This window comes from Anser anser (assembly GCF_964211835.1).
Source record: "Anser anser genome assembly, chromosome: 1".
Lineage (NCBI taxonomy): Eukaryota > Metazoa > Chordata > Aves > Anseriformes > Anatidae > Anser > Anser anser.
In genome coordinates, this window is record NC_139720.1 from 139715393 (window position 1) to 139731229 (window position 15837).

The 15837-nt window shown below is 37.4% G+C and overlaps 1 protein-coding gene and 1 long non-coding RNA gene across 7 annotated transcripts in view; one reads left to right on the forward strand and one right to left on the reverse strand.

The window, feature by feature from the left end:
• The window catches only part of OCA2 (OCA2 melanosomal transmembrane protein), a 207237-nt gene that overhangs the window by 56611 nt on the left and 134789 nt on the right, over positions 1–15837 (forward strand). For all 5 annotated transcript variants that reach the window (XM_083805752.1, XM_083805754.1, XM_083805755.1 and 2 more), the window contains 3 exons: positions 5258–5415; positions 7545–7627; positions 7967–8120. In XM_083805752.1, the coding sequence (XP_083661878.1) occupies positions 5258–5415; positions 7545–7627; positions 7967–8120 (395 nt within the window). The remainder of the gene's footprint in view (positions 1–5257; positions 5416–7544; positions 7628–7966; positions 8121–15837) is intronic.
• On the reverse strand, positions 5424–12185 carry LOC310884279. 2 transcript variants are annotated; one of them, XR_014574115.1, is made up of 4 exons: positions 9848–12185; positions 8837–9030; positions 7722–7814; positions 5424–6904 (listed from the first exon to the last, which is right to left on the reverse strand). It is a non-coding gene; the product is annotated as an uncharacterized lncRNA (long non-coding RNA). The 2 variants fall into 2 exon arrangements; XR_014574116.1 differs by lacking the exon at positions 9848–12185 and having other exon boundaries at positions 8837–9816.

Consider the following 15837-nt stretch of genomic DNA (forward strand, 5'->3'; position numbering starts at 1 on the left):
AAAGAATGTCTGTCTCCCTAATAGACTGCCTTCTTTTCTTTCACTGCACCTGGTACAATTATTGCTATTTCTACACTTCTCAATAGTGTATACTGGCTTTTTACAAGAAAAGATAAACCTTCTTCCAGTGCAGTTCTGGGGTGATGGGTCTCACACCTACCTCTCTGAGTTGTGAATTTCCATCTTTACTCTGTCCCTGACAAGTATTTCATTTACAATCTTGTTTACTTCCCTTTCAAGAACACCTGTACTTGTGCCAGTTACTGCTATAGGTGAGGGAAAGTTAGGTTAGTCTAGGTGCAGCAATTTAATTTTCCCTTTTCAGATTTCTTGTCAGAACTTACTTCTTGTGGACCTGAAATCTAATAATAACTGGAGAGAGGACTGTGAATTCTTTCCAAGTCTGCCCCCAAATTTTTCATTTTTATGAATATATTTTAAATCTTTTCAGTCCTGATCTAATTGTTTGCTTTATATGCTTGACATCTCATTAAAATTTTTGAAGTGAGGACTGACACTTTGCAAGGTATATATTTCCACAGCACCTACAGTAAGGGGTTCCTTACTCACTTGCTCCTGAAGTATTATCACCACAAAACAAAAGTTAGAGAAAATACAACATCTCAAGTTTTGACTGAACATGTCTCTGGTCATCCTAAAAAGATATAGATATCAAATTGACTAGTCAGTAGCTATTTTCTCTGGCTTAGCTCCCTCCTCAGTGGCTCTGAGCAATTTCAACATGCCCCATCCAGTGTTAAGATCTCAAATTCTTAAGTAGAAAGTGTATCTCAGTAATATATTGAAATTTACATCATAGGCTGGATTTCTCATTTTAGTTGAATTCAGTGGAACCATTCAGAAAAATTCCACATATGGAAATTGATAGGAGAGGCTTTAGACAGAGAAGACAAAGATATGCTGACCTTAATATCAAATTCCTCAATTAGGTTGCATAAGTTTGAATGGTGGGTCAAATATGTTAATCATGGAGCAAGAAAAGGTCACTGGGTAAACTTGTAATCATGCCAAGACCATTAATGACACTGAAAATCACCTTTTCTGCTCCCTGAACCAGAGGTATTTATAGAAAGAAAAACTGTGAGGCAAGGAGCATATACAGAATTTATCAGACTTTTCAACTTCCATGGAAGTTGAGAAAAATGGGTTTTTCTTCCAAGAAACACAATTTAAAGGAATGAACGAAACAGCTTCTCAAATCCCTTTAATTCTTTTCTCTCTTTGAATTTATTCGGTTTGTTACTCTAGCCCTCTACTGTCAGACACTCCTTGGTAATTTTTTCCTTGCAGAACACATTTAACAATGGTTTAAGTTTGTTGTTGCTGTTGGAAACAAACTAAGTATTTTGGCCTGCAGGCAGTGTTCAAACTGCTAAGTAGATGGATGAAGATGAGGACCATGTTCAGTGGCAGGCAAAGAAGCAGAATATCAATGTATGGTTGAGAAAATGCTATGAAAAAATAGTTTATTAAGAACTCATAAAACTTCTGAAACTGATAGAACACTGAGAGAAGTTATAGAAGAAGTTGTGTGTATTTTGAACTTGGTGCATCTTGAAGGGGTAATGTAAAAACACCCTAACTAGTTACAGCAATCTGCTTTATATCAAGAGAGAAAATTGCAAAATGCAGAAATGATCCCAGTTAAGGGCAACATGTAAAAATAGATAGTAAGGCCCAGAAAAAATGTCTTCTAAAAATAGCAAGACCTAAGAAACCAGCATGAGCAACGTGGTCATAAATCAGGATCAATAGTATACACGCATATTAGAAACTTGGTGAAAAATAATCAATAGTTGTAATGATGTCAAGGTACATTTTACAGTAGGCAGAGTAGGTGATACAAATAGATGTTAAAGAAAGCGTAAAGTCAGCCATCTGCATGCAAATAGAAGAGAGAATCTCTGTCAGTCGTAGCTTTTCGGTTGGTTCTGTACATACTGAATAAATGGCTTGATGTAAGGTAAAGCAGGGACTCTCTACTTAGGGTGTGACTTAGCTACACCTGAGTTAGTCATCCTAGGCTCTCTATAGCTTACAGAGGCAGCTGGTGCTTCTGTTGAGTGATTCCTCTCAACTTAATGTGGTGGTCTAAAATAAGGCAATGAATTCCATCTCAAAAGCACTTTCTTTTCACTGAGTTTAAGGGAATCAGAGTAACCAACTGAGATGCAGATATCCTCAGTACAGAAGTAGAAACTGGGGTGAACGAATTATAATTTAAATATTTAGCCGCTGCATCCCATTCTATCATGTTGTTTATGTAAGCTACAAAAAAGTAAAGTGACATGAGTTGACTCTCACACTCTCTTCGATACCTTCTCTGAGCAGCTAGTCAGAAAACGAAGAATGGAAAAAACAACTCTTGGTTTAGCTTTGAGCGATGCACCCAGGCTGGTGCCAGATGTAAATACAGAGAGCCACTGTGTAATGGTGCACAAAGCATATGCAAACCAAAATCCCTTGACAGGATAATTCACAGCAGTAATATAATTTCAAGAATGGAACTACAGAAAAATGAGGCAGCTTAGCTGAAGTGAAATAAAAAATAACAACTCCAGCTGTAAATCTTGTCAGGGAGATTTTTTTGCTTTAAAGGCAAATACTGGAGGCCACACTGCAAAAACGTTAAGAAAAGAAAAAAAATTACCAGCATGGTTAAATTGCAGAGTAAGAGGGGATGCTAGAAGTAAAAAGATAGTTTTCCCAAAAGTTGAAGTCACATCTGAATGATTAAAATGGGGAAGAGATCACATTCTGGCAATTTAAGGGCAATATAAAACCAAGATAAGGCAGAACAAAACTATTCTGAGGAGCTGCCTGGTAAAAAAAAAAACACAACGCATTTTGACTTATCAAAACATGGCTGAAGTTTTCTCCCAGTTTAGTTTGATTCTACCTTTCATAAAGGCTGTGATCTGCTGCAGTCTAACAATGGAATTATGACAGAGTCTCTAAATATTTTTTTGGAGAAAAATAACTGATGGGATTTCAGCTCTAAGTGCCTCATTGCAGATCAGTGAATGATGTTCAGTTCCACTTGCAATCAAAGGAGAACCTTTTTTTTTTTTTTTTTTTTTTTTTTTTTTTTTTGGTAGGGCTCTCTTTGATGGTTTTATAAATGCACAGAAAGAAATGGAAAGAAATGGAAAAAACATCTAAAGTATCCCCGTCTTCACAGGAAAAGAAGGAAGGAAGAACTCTTCTTGGAAATAAGGTTTCATTTTTTCCCCCTTTAATTTTAAGCATCCTTTATAATAGCTTCTGAATGTGTCATCTGAGTAATTACAGGATTTATTTTAAAAGTATTGCTTAAAAGGGAGCTGCCATAATTATATGCACCTGAAGCTTTTTGAGACACAAATTACTGGCTACACTTCTAATAAAAAGCAGACTGTCAAGAGGTGTCCCAAATCATTGGGTTAATAACTTCAGGTCAGCAGGCCTCTTAGAAAGTATAATTAATGTCTCTAGCTAAAGGTATACATATAGTTTCAGTGGACACTAATCATATATTAGGATACAAAAAAACTATGATGCCAAGTCACACTTAAAACCTTCAGAAAAGGAAGAGAACTGTACTAATTTATATTTATGTTTTCTAAGGGCTGCACGTGTAAATAATCTTGACTGGAATTAGTTTCAAGTTTGTTGCATCTGGGGTTATTTTTTATGATTTCCTACGCAATTTCTTTAAGCAAATAGATGTTTGGGGGTGGTTGGGTGGGTCATTCTTGATGAACAGTGTGTGAACAGAGGTGGTGACTTGCCAAACTAAGCAGGGTGAAATTTATATTACCTTGCAATGCACTGGCTGTTCAACTGCCACTAGATCTGCTAGGATTTTTTTTTGGTTACAGAGTGTGAGAGGCATCTCTTGTCCAGACAACAACGTCCTTTTAAAGGTGAAAGAACTCTGCATAATGTCTCAGGCTTTCCCCATCAGAGTGTAGGAAGAGCCTGGTCCTCTATGGATGGCATTACTGGGGCTCACTGGGAAGTGGGGCATAGCAATGCACTGGGTACCCTCTAACTATTCTGTGTTTGTTCTTCTGTTAAAATTTGTGAGTTCTGTGGGCAACGGAACCTCTTTCTGGAAAACTCCTTCTGGCAGGTACACAGTCTTGTCCGTTTTTTTTACATTAGATTAATTCTTTGTAGTATATTAAATTAAATATCAGAAGTTAAGGCTGTTAGGATACTCAAGCATGCATCTGAGTTGTGTGATTTCAACAGGGCATATATGTGTAAAGTCAAGTGTCTTCTTTCCCACCTTATACATATATACCCATAAATATACACACATGTATATTGGTGATGCTTTTGCTCTCTATCTCATCACAGACAGTAGCAAAACAATTCCACTGTCTCTCTGTTGTAGTCTTTTTAAAGTCTGTGAGGGCTTTCAAAGCTCAGGTTTTCCTTTTTCCCCAGGCCTCCAGGGATGCTTCTTTCTCAACCAAGCCAGAAATGAACTCCTAACAATACTGAGTCTAAATAGTCCTAGATGTATTGGATAAGTAGTGCCGGACTTCTAATGGATTTGTCTCTCATGGTTGGCTGATTTCTTAATTATATTAGACTAGGAATGTAGTTTGACCACACCTCATACTATACCTGAGAGAGAGAGAGAAAAAATAGAAAGGGAGCTGGAGGGGAAAGAGACCATGAGTGTTCTGGCAGAAGCTTGAATATATGTTTTTAGATGTTAGCAAACTTGTGAATGAAATTTTGACCAAACAGCAAATTCTCCATCATGAATGGGGCACTGATTCTGATTTAGTTTCCAATGTGGTTGCAGCTTACACAGTGTTTTTCCCAATACAATTTCTGTGATGTTTAAATTGCTGAGCTAATGATGCAGCCTTTCATCTATACAAACACTTAAAGAGCTTTCTCAGTCTCTCTGCATATTTCCATACACTCTTTTGGAGCTTTGGTAGATCTGCAATGTCAGCTGAAACTGATTGATCTTAAAAGTTGCTAGGAAAGGACAGACGTATTGTGATCCTGTAAATTCTGTTTCCTTAGGAAACCAGGCCAAAACAGTGCTACTTGCTGAAGAAATATACGTCTGTTTTGTTCTTTTCATAATTTCTTGATTATTTTAGGTGAATGTGGTTTGTTGCCTTTTTTTTTTTTTGTCATTATAAGTTGACCAATTTCTATTTTTAATTCTGGAGTTGGTACAACTTATTTTTACTGGAAATTCAAACCTTAACAGCCTTATTGACAGCTATGAATCTGACAGATTTTCATGATTCTGCTCTGTTGAGGTTAGACCTTGGAGGTCCATTTGTAGCAGATGTAGCTGACGAGCAAACAGAGGAATACATTCTAGTGCAAATCAGCCAGACTGAAGATGCTGTCTCAAGGAGGAGACACCAGCAGCAGGTGATGGTCTTTGCATTTTCTTTCACTTTTTCTGAGATGTGTTTTATCTTTTGTGTTTCCATCATTGTTGTGTGCATTAGTTGGTCATGCTTTTCCCTGTGGGAAAACCTGTGTGAAGGTCAGCATTAGAAAAATTATTAGAAAAATAACTAGAATAAGCCTTTGCAAGACTTTAACCTCCTATCAAAATTTTCTAAACCTGATATCTCTTGGCTGACATCTTGCATGAAAGTTCAAATGTTAAAAGTTGGCAACATTTCAAAAGTTAGGAAGAAGAAACAAGTGTAAAGTACCTTTTTGCACTCAGTGAAATACATTTTCACATTTTGTTGCAAATTATTTTCTCAGGCAAGTTGTCACACTTATTGGCTTTATTTCTCTTAAGTTTTTTTCATTGCCAATGTTGTCTGTAACAACTTCCTGCTGCTCCCTTCCTGAGAACTCAGTAAAGGAGGATTTTTTATGAGGTGTCATTGTGTATCACTGAACAATGAAAATAAGCCTCATCATTTAATAAATAGCATTGGCATACAAACTGCTGCTTCTCATTCTGTATAGGTGGTGTCCTGTTTCTACCAGTGATAATTTAGCTGAATAATGTCAACAGTATGCCTGCTTACACCCAATACCACAGGCTGCAGAGAAAGATTAGTCCCACTACCTCAGTGTGCCAAAGAATACCATAATGGCAATTACTCCCTTAAACCACTCAACTCCCTGATGTGGAGAATGCTGCTGGCAGTGATCCCCAAGGAGCCTTCGCACTGCTGCAGGTAGCCAGAGCACAGTTTGTTGTAGCAGCCCACCTCCTGCTGGCACTCCAGTGGTGGTCCTGACATGACCAGATTATGCTACTCAAAATGACTTTCCCTGCCTGCATGCTCCTCAGGCATTTCTTTGCATCAGATGTTCCAAGTTGGCTGATAACGCTGTTTCTTTTTTTTTTTTTTCTCCCTGCAATTTGTAGCACACAGGGTCAAGACAGATTCAGGATTTACACTACAATTAACTGAATTTTATGTTTCTTTACATTTATTTTCTTAAAAAAAAAAAGAAGATAATTTATGTATCTGTATTTAATGACATTTGACTAAGCTTGCCAGTATATCAGTGTATTTTACTGGGTAAAGCTTCAGTGTTTTCTTTTCTGAGGCTCTTTTCCCTCTCTTTGTTTTTGTTCCTCTCTCTCATTCCTCTTCCTAGATCAGCCAAAGAAGGAATTCTGTTTGCTGAAATTCTAGCATGTACTCTTCATAATGTCTGGGGGTAGGATCTTGCTGTTGGGCTTCTCATCATCTGTACCTCATGTCTGTTAGTTTTCTTCCTAGGCAGTCTTTGGGAGCAAACCACATTGTCTCTTCTATGGCTTAGATGACAGGTCACTCCAGGGACTATTGCCTGTGGGAGAACAACGGACACTTCAGCAGCTTTGGCTGTTTTCCCTTATGTAGTCTTCTAATGCTCTCCTGGCAAGTCCTCCATCTTAAACCTGCCAAGAAAGAATATCTTGAGCATCATAATGTAAAAGCACCACGCTGACTGTCTTTAATTCTTTTTTTTTTTCTTTTTTTTTTTTTTCCCAAGCCATTTGAATTTAAGAAAAAATATCTTGGGCCACAAGGGCACCACTCAGAGCCTGGAGGACACTTGTCCTAAGTGCCATGCAGTTTGTGTTGCAGGTCAGAGGGCTGTGCAAACTTCAGAAGATCTGTATCAATTTGTCTGGAAATTTGGGATTGCTCCCTGGGATTTGTGGCTCTTGCAGTGTGGAAATGCCCACAGTAGCCTTGTGTTGTGTCACCTAGCTGAGATGCCTAGGTGAGGAGCCTAGCTGCCCTAGATGTTCCCTAAATCCAAACAGAAAGTGTGATGTGGTCTCCCCTCTCTAGAGCAGCTCCTGGAGCTGTTTCTGGCTTCACTCATAGAACAAGGGGATAAGGATAAACTTGCTGAAGGCTGCTAACATAACTAACAAAGTGGAATGAATTTCGGCTGGTTTGTGTGATCTCCTGTCCATAAAAATTCTCCAAGCTGCAAAGGAGATAGAATGAAGGGATATAAAAGCCAGAACAGAGGTTTATCACTTTCACTGACTTCTACTAATATTACCAAATCTGACCCTTTTGCAGGTGGTGTACAACTGGTCTCTACCTTTAAGTTCAAGAAGAAATCAGCAAATCATCACAACTAGAACCTTTCAGATGCCAAACAGGTTGGCTACAAGACTAAGAAACAAACCATTGAAGTTTACATAGACTCGGCTGCCAAAGAATAAGATAACATTCTAAAAATAATCTGTTACTGACTGTTTCAGAGGGGCAGGAAAGCATGACATCTCCTTTGCTTTTTCAATGCATTTCCAAGGCTGGGTTGCTGAGTTATCTTCCAAGCAAAGCTATCTAGAGGGATAAAGTGAAAATATTTGAAAAGTTGCTTGTAATTGCAAAAATATAACACATATTTATAGATTCTTAATATAAAATTAATGCATAAATAAAATGAATGAGTTTTCATTACAGAAGAAAAACAAAACTTTTCTTCCTTTCCCCAGAGGCACCATCTTCATAAACATTCAAGCTTTCCTGCAGGAGCCTGGAAGCATTCCTCTCTCTGTGAAACACCAGTACCTTCATGCTAATATAGAGGCACAAGTAACAATTGCATCCATCATCTTAGTTGGTGTCTATGTGCTGATCATACTGGAAGTAAGTCATGTTTTGTGCTTTGGTTTTATTTTTTGACCTACATTGCAAATGGAACGTGAGGAAGAGTTTCATTCTTGGGCTGTAACATACTTTTAAAATCTGTGCCTGAATCCTTGCTGAATCATTATCGTTGCTAATGGAATGAACAAGGTATGTGTGAGGAAATTGTTCTGAAGTGCAACTGATGCTGGCTAGCTATACTAACATTACAGTGGTTCTTGCATGTTCTTCTACTAGCACCTCTTAATGTTTTAGTATTTGAACAGGATTATAGCTTGGCTGTGAGAATAAAAAAATAAATTTGGTTTACAAAAGATGCAGAAAATCTTAGGTTAAAAGCAATTAACTTAAAAACATTTTTTTTTAACTTTGGTTATTCCCTTTTCTAAGGCACCTCGAACTATAATTTTGCTTATTTTTAAAAGGTTAAACTGTGCACACTTTCTAATATCACTGACATTTAGAAATGTTTTTACTGTATTATTTAAAGAAAAAGAGTCTGAGTTAACATGAAGAAGTCAAGGGATGAGGAACTTTAAACATACATTGTAACTTAATTCCAAAGCCGTGAGTTACCAGACCCAAAGAAAATACCTCAAATCAGCACTAAGGATGAAAAACATGTCAGAAAGAGCACAGGCTGCTACAAACTTCTTTGAACTGAAAACATTAACTGTCTGATTATCTCGAAATACAGTACAAATACAGGGGCCTACCTTCTCCTTCTTCTTATTTTTTTGAATTGTGAGTATATACATTCTCCATGAATTTTCCAGGTTGATTCACACCAGATTTCCACTAATATGAAACAGAGAAGTGAATCAGGTCTATAAGGTGCTTAGTAATGTCTGGCATGCTCACTACTTTTACATATCCCTTGTGTACCTTAAGCTTTTCATCCTGTTACCTGCTGAAATGGTAAGAAAGATAGGTAAACGCATTCTTATCAAATATCAGTAATGGGCACATGTAACATGACAGATGCTTCAGATGCTTAGATTATGTCATTCAAGACTGGCGATTTATTTATGAGGCTAAAACTGGTTCTATGTATTTTCTAATTGAACAAAGAGATTTAATATTAAGTGTGAAAGTGGTTTGGACTAGATCTTGATATAAACATAGGTAGGCATGCAACACAACACCAAAATAAGCTTCATACTCTTTAATGCAGCTTTTCAAAAAAAACCCTACGCAATCCTATAACAATTGCAAAACATCCTTTTTTTAAAAAAATGTATGTAATGGCTGAGATTTCTTGTTTGCATCTTAGAAAGTCACTTTTGAACAATTCATGTGTGCAAAGGAAATAAAGGCTTGAAACTGAAGAGCAAAACTAAGAAAAGCACACATTTTCCTGTTGTTTCTAAGAAAAAGCTCTGAAACTACTCATTAGTTCATTGTTTCTGTGAAATGATAATGGAAAATTTTCTGTTGATGGCAGAAAAATTATTCCTGCAAATTCAAAGACATAAATAGATCTTTATATGTAAACTTTGTTTGAATTTTAAAGTGTTGGAAGTCACCTATTGCATCACAATTTTAGATGCTTTCTCCATAATTTCTGTAGGAACGACACATGCTACAACTAGAGTAAATTTTAAACTATGAATTTATAAGCTGGCAATAACTAACATAAAATAAAACTTGACTGTTGTTTAGTTCCCTCATGGAACTCTTCCAAGACATAGATGTTAATATTCTTAGTATACGTAATAGTGGCTTACCTTATATTTGATATTTATTACTTTGGTGCCTGAAGTCCTGCTTTCTCACCACATTGCACTCTAATCCATTAACAGTTATCACTGTTAGAGAAATCAATTGGTGTTGCTGCAGGAGCGATCTCTCATGGATTTTCATTTTCTGTGTTGCTGCTCCCCTTCTTTTATCTGTCTTTATTCTAGTTTCCTGTGTTTTATTCATTATCATTGCCAATATAGGTTCAACTTCAGGCAGTGAAGACACCCAAACAGGTTTTAGAGCTATATTTTCACATATTTTCTTGTAATGGTAAAGAAAGAGGAAGCCTTTTTTCTGTTACAACACATGAGCTATCCAAAGGTGTGCCTCTTGCTCCTCCTGCACAACCCTTTTCCCCATACAGGAAACCCAGATCTTGTGCCCACAACCTCCTCAAACCCACTGTCCTCACCTTTTAATCCTTCCTTCCCCTTCTCAGCCTGCCCTTTGCTACCTTATTCATCAGCGAGCATACAGGAAACAGACTGCAAGAGCTTCTGCCTCCCACAGATAGAGATGATAAGAGACAAAGGAACATATTCTGACTGAAAAATGAAATGCATTTTCTGTAAACAGTCTCCTCTAAACTTGCAGCAGTGTAAAAACATGGGGAAAATTCTGCTCTGAAGCAGCTGTTTGCATCTTTTTTGATATTGAATTTGTAGGAGCTCAAAGTATATCAAGAACCAGTCCTTGTCAGTAGGGGTCTTAGTATCTTCTGAAGAACAGCACATTGTGAGACACGTTAAGCCACTGAACCTGGTTTCTTCATGCATCTATTTTAAGTGCTACTCCTTTTAAAAATGATTATGTGTTATTTGATCATAAAAATATTAATACATTTTTGGTAAAGGAAGATTCCACTTTTTCATCTTCAATTTGTAATAATTTCTTCTATATGCTTGCCATAAACATGAATATTTTTGTATTCACCATCCTACTCTACCCCTTGGAGTTTTGGTGTATTACCCTTAACTCTGGACATCTCTTAGTTACATTTTCTTTGTGAAATCTGTATGTTCCTTTTTATTTCTTTTCTTTTTTTTTTTCCTTCACATATTCATTCTTTCCTTCAGTAACTAGACGTTCATTCTCTTGAAATTGATTTTTCTTCAAATATTGAACAGTTACCTCTTTGCATTTCAGTCTTCTCTTCCGTTCCCTTCTCCCAGAGGAGAAAAAAGAAAAATAACTGCTTCTTGTGATATTTCTGAATTAATCTAATTTATACTATTTTATAGTGTTGTAGAAAGCAATGAAGTATTTCATTTCCTTCCTGGAAGGCTACACTGCACAGGAAATTAAAGCAAGGGTACACTTCAGGAGGTTCAGATCTACCTGTTTTGATGTCAGCTCTGACATCTGACCCTTCAGGGTTACTGAGGAACAGGTGGGCTATAAGTATGTTTTGACATTTTCCACAGGATCATATGGTGTAAAGTCCAGATGTCCAGAGTTTTACATAGATGTTGCTGTGCTAAATTAGTTTCATGGTTAAAAATTTCATAGGTTCCCTTTGTAATACAGTAAGATACTTTTGACTTCTCTCCTTTTGTGTATGTAGATAACGGAATAATACACTGGTGACCTTGAAAAGAAATCTATCTGCTTATCCATATCTTAAAATAGTTGTTAATATTAGAAAGTTTTACTGGTGTTTAGAAAAGCTTCTTGAGTTCATAAAGTTCTTAATAGTAATTATGAATTGCATAATTGTAGCTACATTGAACATGCAGTAATTAGAAATATGTCAGGAGGAATGTGTAACATTTATTATTAAAGGACAGAGATCATTAATTTGAATGAATTATTAATTGTGTACACTTGTCCACTATTTTCTATTAATTGCATATTTTATGTTGTGGGCTAAAATGGAGTGTTAACTGTTTATGATACTTAAGTAAACCAGAAAATATGAAGTTAATAATCTTAAAAACAAAAACAAAAACTATTTTACGAAGCATTTTATCTAGTCAGGAATAAAAGGCAGAATAACAGTAATTTTATTAAATAATAAGAAAGTACTGCTAGTACTTCATATGGCAGAAAAGTGATGCTGTCAGGTGCCTGAAATTCTGTGAGATCCTCCACTGGAGCTGTTTTATCACAGCACCTAGCATTTAGTTTCATATCCTGTCCTGTAGGTACCCCTAAGAAAGATCTTGTCAGGATCTTTCAAATAGTATTTTAGTGATCTGACATCTTGAATAACATTTACAAGTCTGTATTTCTCCTTAAAATGCAAATACAAAAAGTGAAAGTGCAAGATCTGGCTTTAAAAGGTCTAGCTTCTTGCTTTGTGAAGCATGGACTAATAATCACAATTTTCAATTTAATGGAAATGTGGAGTATCAGTTTCTTTCCATATCACTTTTCTATTATTAGCTGGTTTAAATTATGAATAAACATCCCTTAAGCTCAATTTCTTTAATATAGAGTGATTTTTTTAAATAGCATCTAACCAGTAGAAACTAGCTGCAGACATAAAAATTTTTACATTTTAGTATGTGGTTTAGTACAACCATTTCTTCTAGCATTGTGGGCTGGTTAAACCAATATCAGAAAGCTCTTTTACAAATGAAATAACATGTTTCTTATTACTACTGTCTGTGCTCAGACAGTCCTCTTTTTTTTATTTTTATTTTTTTATTTCCAGTAAGAGGCTATTTATTTGCACATGGGAAATTATACTTTAGAGAGGGAATAGGAAAACAAGAAATATTCACTGGTGTACAAAACATAATACAAAGAGATTGCGATAGACTAAATTTAAGGAAGATTTTTTTCCGATGAGGAGATTCACAGAAACTAGAGATGAGCTTATTCAGCACGGTTTCTCACTTCCCATCCATTCTCATATTGATCTGTGCTTAAATATAGATAGAGAATAGAGTGGACTAGAGTCTTGCCACTTACACATATATCCTACCAAAAGACTGTTAGTACAGGGATGGAAGAAAATCCATAGTCTTTATTTGGAAAGATGGCATAAAAAAGAAAATCGGAACTGCTGCTCTCCCTGGCCTTAGTGTGAAATAAGTACATTCCTGCTACTATTATTTCCAGTTGTGCCAGGATGCAAGAATTGTGAAGAGGCATTAAAACACTGCTGTAGGTGTTGGCAGAAAATTAGGGCAGATAAGAAGAAACCATCTATCCCTTTTTGGTGAAGAGTCTGAGCCATACCTCATAAGGCAAGATAAAATTTGTCCTCTTCTCCTGTCTGGGACTGGGAAGGAGAAAAAAAGCACAAGGTGGGGGCAGAGCTGGTAAACCAGTGCCTCCTTGGTGTGCCAGCCAGCTTCTAGCAGCACAAACACGCTGGAGAGCAAAGACTTCTAGACTGTCTTGATCATTTTCACTATTTTACAGTGAGGTAGAAATGGAGCCAGGAGCTAGGGCACAGAGAGTGAACTTGCTGGACAGAAGCAGAGATCATTAATGTCAAGATGCTGTGAATGGCATGGAATCTGAATGCTGCTTAGTGATATCTAAAATGTAAAAATCCAGTAGAAAAACCTAGCTTTCTATGGAGCTGGTTGGCTACATCTTTCCTGGGCAGCAGGTGGTTGCAGGTCTGCTTTGAAGTCTCCAACACCATGGTACACCATTGCCATTCAAATGTCTCTTTTTTCTATTTTTCCAGCTGAAAATGTGTAAGGTAATGAGGGCTGTCTTGCTGTGTCTCTGAGTAATGCTTTCATGACATAAAACTGATGGCGTGCACTGAGAACGGTGTTGAGGCCTATGGAGTGAGTGCCAGGAGGCAGCAAAGCTTGCTTAGATGGAGGACTGGATGGTGTTGTGGCCTATGGAGCAAGTGGTAGGAGGAAGCAAACCTTGCTAGCATAGGTGCTGGAGGACTGGATTGAGCAAGGGGATCTAGATGTAGGGCAGATCCATCCCTCCTGTCCCCCAGAGGGAATTTTTCTCCAAACTTTACACTGGATATTCTCCAAGAGTGTTGGTGAGGCCCAAACAAGACTTGCGACTGAGCTAGCAATTAAGCAACGTGGACTGTCAAGATCATTTCTTTTTTTTTTTTTTTCTGATTTAGGAGGATGATGTGACCTTATATGGAGAAGCTCAAAATGGCTTAAAGTAGCTGTGCAGGAGCATTACAAGTTGTTCCTTATGAGCAGCAGTACTGCCCAGGTGCTGGGATTTCTACCACTTGGGTAGAGCAGAGATACTGCCTCCAATAGGACAGAGCCAACACCAGTTGGATGAACTACAGCCATTTTTACCTGCCACAGCCGCAACAAAGGAAGCGTACAGTGGGCAATATCAATAGGTGGACACTTAGACTAGATCATCTTAGAAGTCTTTTCCAACCTTTATGATTCTGTGATTTTTATGATTTAAGTAAAGGAAGCACAGAGTACTGTGTGTGTGTGTGTGTGTGTCTACACATGTGCGCTTTAAAGAATACTATCTTAGATGATGGTACTTCTGTAGTGTGGAAGTTGGCCCTAATTAAGAACTTAACAGAAAAAAAAATTGCCACTGGATGGTGCTGCTTGCTATTCCAGGGAAGAGATGACATTATTGCTAGCTTTAAAGCTTTAGATGCTGGCACCCAGGCTCCACTTTTCACAGAATGCTATTTTTTTCTGAAATAATAGGAGTCATATTTCCAACACTGTGTAAAAACTAATTTCTAAGTGTCCATTTTCTATTCTCTATTGCTTTTTAAAATTAATTTCAAACTGCATTTTGTTCAATTTGTGAGACTGTCAAGCATAAATGTCTTGCCCTGCCTTGCATACTATGTATGTTGCTTTTATTTTTTTTTTTTTGAGATGGGCAATAGAACATTAAATTAGCTTAATTGAATGTTGCTGTTCAGCTTCTACCCCGCCTACGGCAAACAGAGGGGCAGAGAGCCATGAAGTCTTAAAATTTTAACAAGGTGTTAAAACTCACATACACTTCTAATGCACGCAAATGGGGATGAGAACCAGTCAGCTTCTTCTGGGGCCTTAGATGATGTCTTCCTTCAGCGTGAGCAGGGCAAAAAGGAATAAACAAACACAAGGCAGTGAAGGGGTACTGAAAGTATATTTGATGGCACAATCTAAAGAGGAAAAAAATCCTGAGGAGAAGAAAAAAAAATGGAGTGAGGAAGAGAGGAGATGCCAGAGATGAGAGATACATCAGAGAAACAGCCAGCTGGAGCAGACAGCTCCCTGTAAACGCAAGGCGGGTGCTGCGGTTAGCCATACTGTTCATAGTGCAGGGCTGCAATTCTGTACGGTCATAATATGCTGCTGTTAAAGAAGAGTGATGAATATTCACACCAGGAAAGTAAAATAGACTTACACCTCAGCTTTGTGGTTTTCTTCATGTAATTTCTTTACATTAGAAACTCTAATGTAGTTAGTCTTTAGGACATTGTGATAACTGGGAAAATACAGATGCTGCCATCTTCTTTGGTTTCAAGAAAATGTTCCACAACTGCAAAGGTTTTAGCAAGACTGAAAACTTGTTGCCAGGCCAACCTGTCAACATCCAATGGCTTTGGTCATGTCAGCCTGCAGTAGTGGTTTGGTTTATCATCTTCTAGGTAGCAACACTAAGTCCTTTACTGGCACAGGACCTGATCTCTCTGCTTCAGTCATATAGCAAATGTTTTTGTAGCTAAAATATCACAGGAACAATATGCCTTGGCACATAAAAATGATTACCATCCTGTTTTTCCACAGGGCTCTGCTTTCTATTCATCTGACCTGACTCAAGGCCTTGATTTACAGAACCTCAGTTCATTCATCTTTGTGTGTCTCTCCAATTTCACGTTAAGACAAAACTCCCAAATTCAAAGCAAATAAAAAGACATGCTTTTAAAATTCGAGTCTGTGTGGCTCTCAAATCACCAGATGTTACTGGATTTCCACATCCAGTATGTCCTAGAGAGGTCTGAAAACAGTTTTGTTATATAAGTCATTTTACAGGTAAAGGCTGGAAAACACCCACC